The 13263-nt window shown below is 41.4% G+C and overlaps 1 protein-coding gene across 1 annotated transcript; it reads right to left on the bottom strand.

Annotated features, from left to right (window-relative positions):
• Nucleotides 1-1439: 1439 nt before the first annotated feature.
• On the bottom strand, nucleotides 1440-3032 carry LOC123981977 (alpha-2B adrenergic receptor). Its single transcript, XM_046067268.1, has one exon. It carries the CDS (start codon nucleotides 3030-3032, stop codon nucleotides 1440-1442), a length of 1593 nt encoding a protein of 530 aa, XP_045923224.1.
• Between the last annotated feature and the right edge of the window lie 10231 nt (nucleotides 3033-13263).

The raw sequence follows: 13263 nt of genomic DNA, 5'->3' as shown, positions 1-13263 counted from the left end.
GTTAGCATCAGCTCCAAGCTTTGCAGAGCTGATAGCATGGCTGTAAAACTGAGCACAAGACGTGTAATTAACGGAGCAGACATGTGTGCTGTTACAGAAAAAAACATGCAATTTAATTTCAGTTGGACTTTAAAACAAGTTGCAAGAATACTGTTTTAAGTTTAAGCTTACACTGTACAAAAGCTGATTCTAACACCAGTGGATACAGTACTGGATGCTATGGTCAAGCAAATTTCTATTGGCTTTGAAAAGATAAGAAGTGCATTTTTGAAAAACATGCAGCTGAAAACTCACTCTCTCTCTCTCTCTCTCTCACACACACACTCGGTATTCACACACCCACAAAATCAGATCAGTCCAGAGTGAGGAGGAGCGTCTTCATCAGGGATTCTGCTCGTCTTTTGGGGTCAGCGCAGAGTTCAGATCCAGTCTGTATTACTTTGGCAGGGAGCATGCTGACTAGGATATGAAGCTTACTGTCCATCGTGTTCATTTAATGTTGCAAATAAATCAATATCGCAATGACAATACACGTTCAGCTGCAACTGCTTTCCTGAAACACATGCACTGACCACCTGGGTCATTTTTAGTTTAACTGAGGAAAAGAATAGCATTAAAGAGGAGAAAAGATTAAAGGGGGGAAGTGAACAGCTCAGCGTGTGCTGCCTCCAAGTAGTTCCCATCTTTCAAACAGCCTCTGCTGATTTTCGCTTCTCTTACTCTAGTTTTTCCTGTTTAAGCCTCTGGCTATCAGAACCTTAATGAGCGATTCTCAGGGAGAAGAGTTCACAGAGAATAAGGCATACACAAATGTATAAAAGCTCTATCTGTCATAATTTACACATCCCAAGTTACAGCTCTACACTGAGGAAGGAAAAGAGTGAGAGGAAGAGGCACAGAGAGGAGGATGCTCACATTTTTCCTGATCTTGTGTTCTTTGAGTGCCCATTTTATCTCAGATAAAGGACACTTAGTGATATTTGTTCTCTTCCAGTAAGACCCTTAGGCAACTCTCCTCCACTCCCATGCATACACACACACACAAAAACACATCCACCATCAAACATCATAGTTCTGTTTGTACTTTAAATTAGTGAACACAGACCCTGTATCCTCTTGACTTCCGTTTCAAAATATAATCCAATCATTCTCCGTCACAGTCATTGAATATACAATTACAGTGTATTCTTAAATAACATTAAAGATAATTGATTTGGCCACTTGACTGTGGCTTTCTAAAATCTCCCACTTTGTCACTGCTTCTCTGACTCAGCTAACAGCATTCAGACAAATGAGGAGAAAAGAAAATGGATGCAATTTCCTCCTTAATGTACATGTGTTTATGTCTGTGCTGAAGAGGGTCAAGAAAGAAATCATTTTTTATCTTCAAATTATGTTTCTGTCCGCCCGCAGTTCAAAACATAATAATACTTTCATTCCTAGAAGAACGTACCCTTTGTGTCCCTGCACAGTATCCTCTTGAAAGCCTTCCTGAAATCATTGTTGAAGATGGTGTATATGACTGGGTTGAGGCAAGAATTGCAGTAGCCAATCCAAAAGAAGAATTTAAACAAAGGGTCGGGGATTGCACAAGTCTCAGGGCACACTGCCTTAAGAGAGTAAGACAAGAAGAAGGGAAACCAGCAGATCACAAACACTCCCATCACCACAGCCAAGACGAAGGTGAACCTCTTCTCCCTGTTCACCATGGCTTTGCGGCGGGATATGGGGGTCCCCTGATTCTTATGTGTTTCCTCTGGTACCAGCTGGGTGCCAGATGATGTGGCCATAGTGTTTTTGTATCTGGAGGCCAAGTTTAGAACCTGAACTCTGAACCCTTTGCTCTGGGGCAATCCCAAAGTTTGCTCATCAGTCTTGTTCGTCTCTTCTTTGCCGTCCTCTGCAAGAACATCTTCCTCGCCCATTTCCAGCTCGGCGTCAGAGCCTGAGCTGGAGGTGTTGTCGGGAAATGCTTCCCCCCCTTCGTCAGGATTTGCCTGGGACTCTTTGTGGGGAACAGCTGAGAGGATTTGGCTGTCATTTGGGGGGATTGAGGGGGAGGAGGTGGATTTTTGGACTGGAGTGGTACTCGAATTAGGAGGGTAGTGCTGAGTGTCCTGGCTGGTGGTATTCTCAGGTGGTTTTCGAAGTGATGACGAGGTGGAATCAGTGCCAGACATTTTGGTCGGGACTTTTTCTCCTTGGCTGGCAGTCGTACTTCCATGATCCCCATTCTGTTGTAACTGCTCAGATAATTTCCTCGGAGGCTCACCGGTCGCCATGCTGGCATTTCCTCCTTGTTCTGCTTTATGCTTCTGTCCGGGCGGGCAGCGTGTATGCTTCTTAGCAATCTGATAAATCCTCACATACACCAGAATCATTATCACACAGGGGGCGAAGAATGAGCCAATGGTGGAGTAGAGAATATACCAGCGCTCGCTGTTTAGTTCACACACCTCTTCACCTCCTTCGCTCTTATCCAGGGTGAGAAGAGGAGGGAAAGAAATGACTGCAGAGATCAGCCAGACTACGATAATGGCCGCCTTGATGCGGATGGGAGTACGTTTGGCGCCATAGGACACGGGCCGAGAGATGGACAGGTAGCGGTCCAGTGCTATTGCGCACAGATGCACAATGGAGGAGGTACAGAAGAGAACATCCAGCGCCAGGTAGATTTCACACCAAATGGAACTAAACGCCCAGTAGCCCTGCAGCTCATTAGCCAACGAGAAGGGAATGATAAGCGTGGCCACTAAAATATCTGCTGCAGCCAACGACACCAGGAAGAGGTTCTGAGCCCCCTTGAGGGATCGGGACGTCAGTACGGCGATGATGACCAGGATGTTCCCAACGATGGTCAGGATCATCATGAAGGTGATGGCGATGGCGAAGGCTGCCGTGGCTTGCGGGGTGTAAGGTGAGGTCCTGACGGTGCTCCGGTTGCAGGGTTGGGTGCCGGAGATGAGACTAATGTTCCTGTTGAGGAGTCCGCCGAGCTCCGACAGGCAAGGTGCATCAGGAGCAGCTGCCATGCTGGTGACAGGAGGAAAACTTTTTGAACTCTTACAGAGTGCGTGACAGCAAAGGGGTGTTTCTGTGGTGGACCATTGAGATACAGGGTTCCCCAGTAAGAGGAGAGACTGAGGGGCCGATGATTGTCAGTCAAGGTGACGCCATGTGATCTTGGCACCGTGAGGGAGATCTACAAGAGAGATACACATTTTGTTGTCAAGATATGAATATAATCCATCTTATTAGGGACCCAGGCCTGTGGGGGCTGGGGGCCATGCTTGCAAGGCAGGTTGGACCCCAACAACAGTGGTGATGGGAACCCTATTGTAATCCAACACGTCCTCATACATATGACAAATTAGGTTTGTCAATTGTCACAATACAACATATATGACCGTTGCATAAAACGACATGCACGAGCATTGGCAGGTACCAGTCCAGCGACAGGCGTACCGGTACAGTACCAGTAGGTTTTGAAACAGTGGAGGTTTGGTTAATTTTGGGCAACAAAACCACTAGGTTAGGTTTAGGAAAATATCCTGGTTTGGGTTCAAATAAGTACATTACATAAGTCATCTACAAAACATTATTTAACTTAAAACATGCCAACTTTGACTTTCTTTCTCCCGGGACTTGGGCGAAAGAAAGTCAACCTCGGTCTCCTGAGTGAAAGTTTATTTATTTATTTATTTATTTGGAAAAAGGGACAATACATATTAATGAACATTTTCACAAATGTAAATATGCCAGATTTCCATCTGCAGACCCCCCGACAGGTTGATGTTAAACACAAATTAATAAATACATACAAATACACTATATACAGGCTATATACAGAGAAACAAGGACAAAAACAGTGATCACATCATGTCAGAACAGACAGTAACAACAAGAGTGGGCAACAAAGTACATAAAAAAAATTGAAAAGCATCAACTATATTACACAAACCACAATTTTGCACATGCCCTGTCAAACCTGATATTGCACTGATCCATATTACACCAACCTATCTTGCACTGACCCACATTACACTGAACCCTATTACACAACCCAAGTTATACTGATTCTTATTGCATAACCCTTATCACACTGAAAATTGTATCCCTTTTTTATAATGCACTACTCTGTTTTACGTCTTATATATAATAATTAACTAAACATGATCACATGTTTGTGTGTCCCTCAGCCACACTTTTAAATGACTCCTAAAGGTAGGAAGACTTGTGCTTCCCCTCACTGACAGTGGAATACTATTCCAGAAGCTCACTCCCTGATATGACAGAATGTTCTGTGAAAAGGCAGTTCGCCTAAACGCCAAGTCACAATCATCTCTCATAGTGGCTCTAGTCACTCAAGTCCCGGCAACACTGCTAGACTTTTGTTTAATAAAATCACTCAGTGGTGGAGGCGCTAAACCATGTATAACCTTATAGATTAGACAGGCTGATTTAAATAATTTGAAATTAGCTACATTTAAAAACTTATATTTATCTAAAATTTGACAATGGTGATATGACGAAGGTTTCTTATCTCATATTTTCAATACTCTTTTGTAGCATACTTCGATTGGCCCAATAGCAGCATGACTCATATAGGACCAACTTGTGATACAGTACTCAATATGAGCCAGTATCATAGAGTGCAGGAATGTAATCGCTGCTGTATCCGTCAATGATGTACGAATCTGTTTAAAGTTCCGTATATTAACATTTACAGTTTTCACAACTTTTTTAACGTGTTTTTTAAAGGATAACTTCGAGTCAGCAGTCCCAAATACTTAAATTCCTCAACATTAATTAATTCTTGTCCACCCAAGTGAACTTTTACAGCGGCCACGGTTGTTTTAGGTTTACTAAAAAACATTGATACGGTCTTTTTAACATTAAGGCACAGGCATGAATCATTCAGCCAAGTCATTTAAAGCCAATGAAAGCTGATGGGCTGCATCATCAGTACTTTTGGCTTGTGTAAAAATTATTGTATCGTCTGCATAAATAATCGTGTCCACATTTTTGCACACATTGGGCAAATTATTCACATAAAGTGGAAATAACAGGGGACCTAGAATCGATCCCTGAGGGACACCCTGTGTATAGTGAAGATAGGGTGACTTACAGTCTAGACAAGAGCTTAAGGTGATTCACAGTATCAAACGCACGCTTAAAGTCAACAAAAACAACCGCAACATAACTGTTTTTGTCTAAATAAGACTTCACCTACTCAACAAAAACGCAGACAGCCGTTTCAGTTGAGTGGAGAGATCGAATTGCATAGGGTGTAAACCCGGATTGGAATCATTAAGATGCGCAATAATAGAATTAGCGACCCACTTTTCTGCTATCTTTGAGAAGATAGGAAGTATGCTAATAGGTCGATAATTAGCAGGGTCTAATTTACCACCCGATTTATATATTGGTATGACATTTGCCACCTTCCAACTCAAGGGGATGCCTGCGTGATTGATAGATTAATAAGATGGGTCACAGGCACCAAGATACAAGATTTATAATGCTTCAGAAGATTGGTATGAAATCCAAACACATCCCATGCTTTAGAGCTTTTCAATTTAGAGATTATGTTTTCTACTTCACTTTCTGTAATTATTTGAATATTAAACTTTGAATTTTGAGTTAAGGCATCCATATAGGAGTCGGTGTTGCCAATATTTTGTTGAGAGACACTAGAGTTAGAAAACAGTTCTCATCAATGGTACTTTGGAAATAATCATTTAATTTGGTTGCCAGGCTGAGAGGCTCTGATACCAATTCATTATCAAATTTAAGTTTAAGGTCTTTATCAGCAGTGTGCTTACTTTTACCAAGGAGTTTGTTAATATTTTCCAACGTCCATTCACCCCACAACTTCCTTCTTTAGCTTTGTCACTCCTTAGACTTCCTCCTTTGCTGGCCACTAAAGATTGCAGCCTAACATTAAACCTAAGTAGACCTATGGGTCGTAATAAGCTGCTGCCAAATCAACCTATACGCCCGTTGTTCTGATGAGGACGGGCTGTGAAATCACACATTCTACAGTTGGTAAAAGTTAAAGTAAATCTGCAGCCTACACCATAAGAGTTATGAAAGTGAAATTCACAGGGGAGGTCAAGACTGCTGCACACACCTCAGACGCTCAAAATGACACGTCCACCAGTAGGTGGCGCTATAGTCAAGGTAAACGCATTTTGGCCTGTAATTCCCACATTGTACATGGCACATTCAAAAAGCTTATATGAACCTGTTCCATGAATTTAGCTGCATCTGTGATATAGGCCGCGCCCAAAATCGCCAAATGTTTTCAAACTCCTGGCAGTGAGTCTCATCGGCACAAACCTTTACGTGTAGAATCTATGGACCCTCATGATCAAAAGTTATTCAATATACCATAAGGATAGATGGTGTCTCATACTGTACAGACTGAAAAGCCCTTTGAGGCAAATATCCTACATCAGCCTTTATACAGTAAATTAAACTGACTTGACTTCTGTCTGTATGTAAATTTCTTTTATTGTTATTTTTTGCAGATTCAGCCCAGTGATGGTGAGATGGGGCAGAAGGAAGCAGAGAGATAGATTCAGTATGTCAAGATTTTCTTAAGGTTAACAAATCGTCACAGAAGAGTCCATGTAGGAATGTTTATAATGTTTTCAGAAACTAAAATGTTTATGTTGATTTTTCCTTATTTTGGTTGTTTGGAGCTGTCAGTTTAGATGTTTTATTGCCTTCTCAGAAGCTGATTGAGGTGAAGCCTACAATGTGCATGTCGTTCTCCTTAATATCCATCTCTGCAGCACTTTCTCTTTGTTGGTGTGTCTTTATTTGTGCTCACAACACATTTTGTCCTTAAGTCCACAAACGCTTTTCTTTAAACCAATGAGTCCGTTTTCTGTTTAGTCAATTTAAATAAATGTTTTGACAGTAAACATGTGGAAGAAGGAAATATTTACATTAAACATGGAGGAGAGTACCCTAATTGTTTTTGCCGACATGAATGTGCTAATCTCAACACTGTAAATTAAAAACAAGAACATTCTCATGCTACAGAATAAATGTTAACGCATCTCAGATCTGAACTTACCGGGAATTGTAGATCTTTACTTCGGCTGCTTCAGTGCGTCATTCCGTGCCAAGAGCTTTAAAAGTTTGTTTTACTGCACGAATATGCAGAATTTCTCTATCTGGTGATGCAACACTGGGTGTCCAACAAATCGAGGCACAAATACCCCTCTGGATGCTTTGAAAAAGCGGTGCGTCAGGAAGGAGGAACAGAGGAGGAAACACAGACTCGCAGATCCAGATCGGATGTGTGTAGATAATGTTGGAAGAAAGATCCACTCTGAAGTTTTCTTAAAGAGTCGATCACAACAATGTGGATGCTAAGAATGAAGAGCTGATATATCCGCGTACAGGGGTGAGCTTTGTATCCCGGTCAGTGCTTTCAGTCCGGACGCGGGAGACAGACTCTGCTCGCAGAGAGAGATGTGCAGGAACTGATGCGGATGTTACCGGATAAACGAGGACGCGCTTTTTACGCGCAGCTTCAGCCGGACTCCAAAAAGCTGTCAAAACTCCGGCGGTGGGCAGATGAGACTCTGAAGAAGAAGGCAGATATTCACCAGATTTTGACGCATTTGAGGCGATTTTTCACTATTGATTAATGATTTAAGTCATTTTCAAGCGAATATCTCCTTTTGTTTTGTTAGTTTATCATTCATGCCCTGTCTGTTCTAATCTTTATCACATATGTTCAAACCTTATCTACAGTATGTCTTATGATAATTCAACCGTGAGACATGCCGGGTCTTTGTAACTTGCTTCGGGGTGCAAAGATGTGCCTAACCACAGATTCCTGTAAACAGCCAGATAGTCTAGTTGAATTTGCAGTTATTCTGGGAGAAGCTCTTGTGATAACAGCGAAAGGTCAAGCACTTTGTAACCCCTGAACTTTAGTCAAACTTGTTTTTCTAAGAGGCACACCTGTGAGATGGGAGCTCTGTCCTTTCTGCAGAAACAAGTATGACATGTTTGATAAATAAAAGATAAGGGGAATATTGGAGTAGGCTAATTCTCTTTATTTGTTCACCTATCACAAGAATTTCCTCCACACTTTACTTTAATAAAAATAATAATAATAAGTAGATTACTTATGCATTAGTGCATTATTTTCAGAAACACACACAAAATCAGGATATCCCTTCCTATAAAAGAGCATATTTAGAAGAGACTTGAAAGAAGAAACTGACTGACAGCTTGGGTTCCTCGGGCAAGTTGTTCCAGAGCCCAGGGGCCCTGACAGCAAAAGTTCTGTCCCCTTTAGATTTCAGCCTGGACTCATGAAGAGACCCGGAGGCCCCTGCCCGAAGATCTCAGGCTATACACAGATGCTCATAAGGAACACAAGATCCAAAATATAAGCCTCAAAAGTAATCATTAAGATATTTCAGTCAGTCATGAAAGTCATCTATCCTTTTTCATATGAACTAATTGTTTGTGGGGACAAAAATAATACTTCTACAACATCTGCACTTTCACTTACGAACAATTTGAAAGACCTTTACTTAACAATAATAAACTTTTTATAGAGTTAAAAACTGTTTTTACAGCACAGAACAAAGTTACAATATACTGGTTTAGAATAAGAATAAACTATATTTGTGTACACATACGAGGACTTTGACTCTGGTTCATGCATTGCTCACAATGTCCAGACTACAGTATTCAGTATGCAGTACACACATATATACACACCATGAACCAAAGCAACGACCATGCAGACAAATCAAGACATTAGTGCAATGAGCCGAGTGCAAAGAATGCTGGAGAAAATTATTATTATTATTATTAGTAGAAGTAGTGTTATTATGTGGAAGGTGGATGTGATATACATATGCACACACACACACACACACACAAACACATATATGTGTACATATACACACACAGTGTGACAGAGCAGAGGATGCTTGAGTAAATAAGTATTATGTGCAGGTGTTATGTACGTGAGGTAGGTACATATGAAATATACAATATGAACAGTGAACAGCACTGAATTCCCCAGTCCCCAGCCTCACCTGCTGACTCCTGTCAGTCAGGAAGTTTGTGATCCTCTGACAGGTGGAGGCTGGTACTGTGAGCTGGGTGGGTTTGGTGTGGAGGATGTCCTAACCTAACCAGGATTAAAACGCTTCACAATGAGGCAAATAAAATCAGAGATGTGAAATAAAATGGAAAAAAGATACCCAACAATTATTATATAATATAATAATATATATTATTAAGATAAAAAACAACAACATTAAAACAGATTAGACAGGATTTAAAAAAGTAGATTTGAGATGTGATTTAAAAGACGTGCTGATTCTCCAGCTTCAGATCTTCAGGTAGAGAGCTGCAGTACTGAATACTTCTCCCACCACTGTTAAAATGCCAGGGTGGTGATGGAACAGTGCATAAGAAACATGCCTTTGATGTGGGAGACCCGACCGTGACATTCACCAATCCCTGAGCAAGACACTTAACTCCTAATTGTCCCAGGGGCGTGTGACCTCTGACACATATAGCAATTGTAAGTCGCTTTGGATAAAAGCGTCAGCTAAATGACTAATTCACAAATCACAGAAGAGCAAGACAATTAGCAAATCCTGAAACAACAAGTAAAAATCTTGGAAATGTTTGGGAGTCATTAATCATTTAACAAAATAGTTAGATATATTTTGTTTCAGCTCTAAAATCAACATAAGAAGATGCTGTATGTGTGTAAAATTCAAAATATAGAATAAGGTTGACAAACCATCATTACAACCCATAATTCATCTGATGATTTGTTTGGGTCCAAATTTCAATTCAGTTTTATTTATATGGTGCCAAATAACAACAACAGTTATCTCAGAGCTCTTTTCATAAAGAGCAGGTCTAGACCGTACTCAAAATGTAAATACGATGTTATTTACAGAAGCCCATCAAACAAAAAAAGAGCAAGCACTAGGCGACAGAGGCAAGGAAAAACAGAGGCAGAAACCTCGAGCAGAACCATGGCTCAGGGTGGGCGGCCATCTGCCTCGACCGGTTGGGGGTGAAGGAGAGAGAGAGAGGGAGAGAGAGAGAAAGAGAAAGAGAGAGAGGAACAGAGAGAGAGAGAGAGAGAGGGATGGAAGGAGAGAGAGGGAAGGGAGGCAGTCTACATAATATACACACACAGAGGTACAGACAGTAAAGGTGATGTTGCTATACACGAAATGAAAAATGGTACAGATATTTATAGTAGTGTTAATGGTAACAGTCGTAATGTTAATAACAATAATAACAATAGGACTAGCAACAATAGTCGTTGCAGCAGAGGGTGTCGAGCAGGAACACGGGGGCAGCAGGTGACCCGCAACCACAGATCCAGACTCCACAGCTCCAGAGCCAGAAACACCTGCAGGAAGTGATAGGAGAGAGGAGAGGGACGAGAAAGCACAAGACTATCAGAAAGGGGAGAAGTTGTGTTAGTAACATGCAATAATGGGATGAGGTTGCATACAGAGGGAGAGAAAGTAGAGGAGAGAGGAGCTCAGTGCATCATGGGAAATCCCCCGGCAGTCTAGGCCTATAGCAGCATAACTAAGGGATGGTTCAGGACTCACCCGAGCCAGCCCTAACTATAAGCTTTATCAAAGAGGAAAGTCTTAAGCCTACTCTTAAATGTGGAGATGGTGTCTGCCTCCTGAACCCAAACTGGAACAGTCTAACAGTCCAAAACTTTATTTTTATTAACCAGTGGTGGACAGTAACTGATGCTGCGGTCAGACTGCAGGCCAAAGGGACCCAAATCAGACGTTAGGATTTGGGCCACTTTGGCTATGTTCACACCGCAGGCCTTAATGCTCAATTGTTATTAATTGTTCAGATTTTTTTGATTGACTCTTCACATTTTTTTTAAAATCGTGACCTAATGTGGCCATGGCCTGAAAGAGGTCGACATGCAGAAAGAATAATACGATGTCATACAGGTAAAATTTTCACTGGATCACATTTCTACCAAAATATGACAAATGTTTCTGTCCTTTTCATTACAGTGCAGTCTCTCTACTGTGTCCACCAGGACAAGCAGCATGCATGTGACATTTACATTTATTTTATCCAAAGCAACTTACACTCGCTATATATGATGATCACAGGTCGCACGCCTCTGGAGCAACTTAAATGTCTTGTTCAGGGACACATTTATGGATATGTCCCAGTGGGAACTGAACACAGGTCTCTCACACCTAAGGCATGTGTCTTATCCACCATCAACACCCCACCATGACTGAGTATTGTGAAGACGGATGCTCTAGAGTGACGTCAGAGTTGCATGAATTCAGATCTGAATGTCCAGGCGGAAGTCGCTGATTTGGACCACATATGAAAGAGGACCAAATACGCACTGGAAAAGATTGGATTTGACTTGGGCTGATTAAACTGTTCAAAATCAGATCGGAGTCACATGAGCAAAAAAAAATAAAAAACAATAAAAGATTTGGGTCACTTTGGCGTGCAGTGTTCAGCACCATGGGCATGAAAAAGGCCTGAAAAAGTTTTTTGTCGATTTAAAGCTGACTCCGACCCTGATCCTATCTCACAGGGGAATGCCAGAGCTGACCTTGCAGCAAAGACTGCAGCAAAACAGACATTAATCTCTCAACGTATAGTGTTTTAACTGACCCTCATCAGCGGTTATCAACATCTAAACAGGACGCAGCAGCGGTTGCAAAAGCTCTGATAAGCCAGATCATTCCTCGCTGAGGCTGCACCCAATACTTACTTTTATTATTATCGATTTATTTGCTGATTAACTTGTTGCAAAATGTGCAGTGTACAATTTTTTGGTTGATTGCAATCTCTGCATATACTGAGAGTATTGTGTGTGTGTGTACTGTTTATATTTTAACAGCAGATAACTGTATGTGTCCAAGACAATTTTCCTTTGGGACAACTAAATCTATGTCATCTTAATTTCTCAATTTATCGATCAATCATTTGAGAGGTTTGAAAGGTTAAAACAATTGTGAAAATGTCCATCTCAGTTTCCCAGAGTCCAGCACGACGTCTTGTCCAATGTCCAACAGTCCAAATGCATCAATCATGTAGTCTGTAACAAGACCCCTCTTTTTTCCTCCTTAATTAATTTAGCAGTTTTTTATTAATGCAGTCAGGGATCGTATGTATTTAATGTCTTAAGATATTTCATATTTACTTATTTTGATTGTCAATTTATTTATTTATTGTCAGCATTATGAATAAAATACCAGTCTCTAGTCTTTGCTGTGTTTGTACCGCTGGCCTCCATCAGTGAAAAAGCAGAAATGTAAAAAATGGAGCTGAAGAGTGAAATTTAAAAGACAGAAACCTACTAAAGCAGCAGGTTAAAACTACACTTTGTGTTTTAAAGGTTTTGTCCTCATTCTGTCAGCTTGTATTCGCAGTAATGGACACTCCTGTTGTCTTAGCTTCAGTGTTTGATGCTATATGTCAAGCGTAAATGTCAGAGCAATTTTCCGCCAGCCGACCTGCGTGACGATGAACTGAGCCGGAGAAATAAATATTTGTCAGTCCGCTGAGATTACAGGAAAAGCAGCATCTTGAAACCTTTCCTGCCAGTTAAGTTCTTCAGAGTCAGAAACAAACACGGTGGATGTTGTCACAAATCCATACTGCATATGTTGTCTGTGAAGGTTCTCAATCATCCAGGTCACAGTTATACAGGGAAGGTTAACATTAAGGGCAACTGGACGTGGTTAAAGATACTTGAAGACCTAACTGAAGAAGGGGGGGAACTGAAGAAGCCTCTTGGATGAGAGGTGAAACATCTTCAGCCTCGACCAGTTGCCCTTGATGTTAACCTTTTATAGATCTTTAAGATCTAACCTCCTCTAATTTGGTTTTCTGAGATCTTCCTGGAGCCGTTTCACCACCACCAACACATTTCATTTTTTTCCCCCCTCCATTTCCTTTGTGCATTGCAGTGTGGGAGAATAGTGCACCCTCAAAAACCGGTCGTATTTATTGATTTCTGCAAACTTAATTCAGTCACTTTTCCGGCGTGAACGTGCTTTATACTAAATAACATTTAGGACTCTGTGTCTATTTGTCCTGCAAAAGGCACAAAGGCGCCCTGTGATGGACTGGCGACCTGTCCAGGGTGTACCACGCCTTTCGCCCGATGCCAGCTGGGATTGGCTCCAGCCCCCCGCGACCCTGACGCAGGATAAGCGTTTGACGATGGATAGATGG

The sequence above is a fragment of the Micropterus dolomieu genome, linkage group LG13 (genome assembly GCF_021292245.1).
Source record: "Micropterus dolomieu isolate WLL.071019.BEF.003 ecotype Adirondacks linkage group LG13, ASM2129224v1, whole genome shotgun sequence".
NCBI lineage: Eukaryota > Metazoa > Chordata > Actinopteri > Centrarchiformes > Centrarchidae > Micropterus > Micropterus dolomieu.
Note: the sequence above shows the minus strand (reverse complement) of the source record. Positions and strands in the feature narration are given on the sequence as shown.

Bases quoted from the DNA above. Each gene is read 5' to 3' on its own strand.
- LOC123981977 (XM_046067268.1), bottom strand. From the start codon at position 3,032: ATGGCAGCTGCTCCTGATGCACCTTGCCTGTCGGAGCTCGGCGGACTC.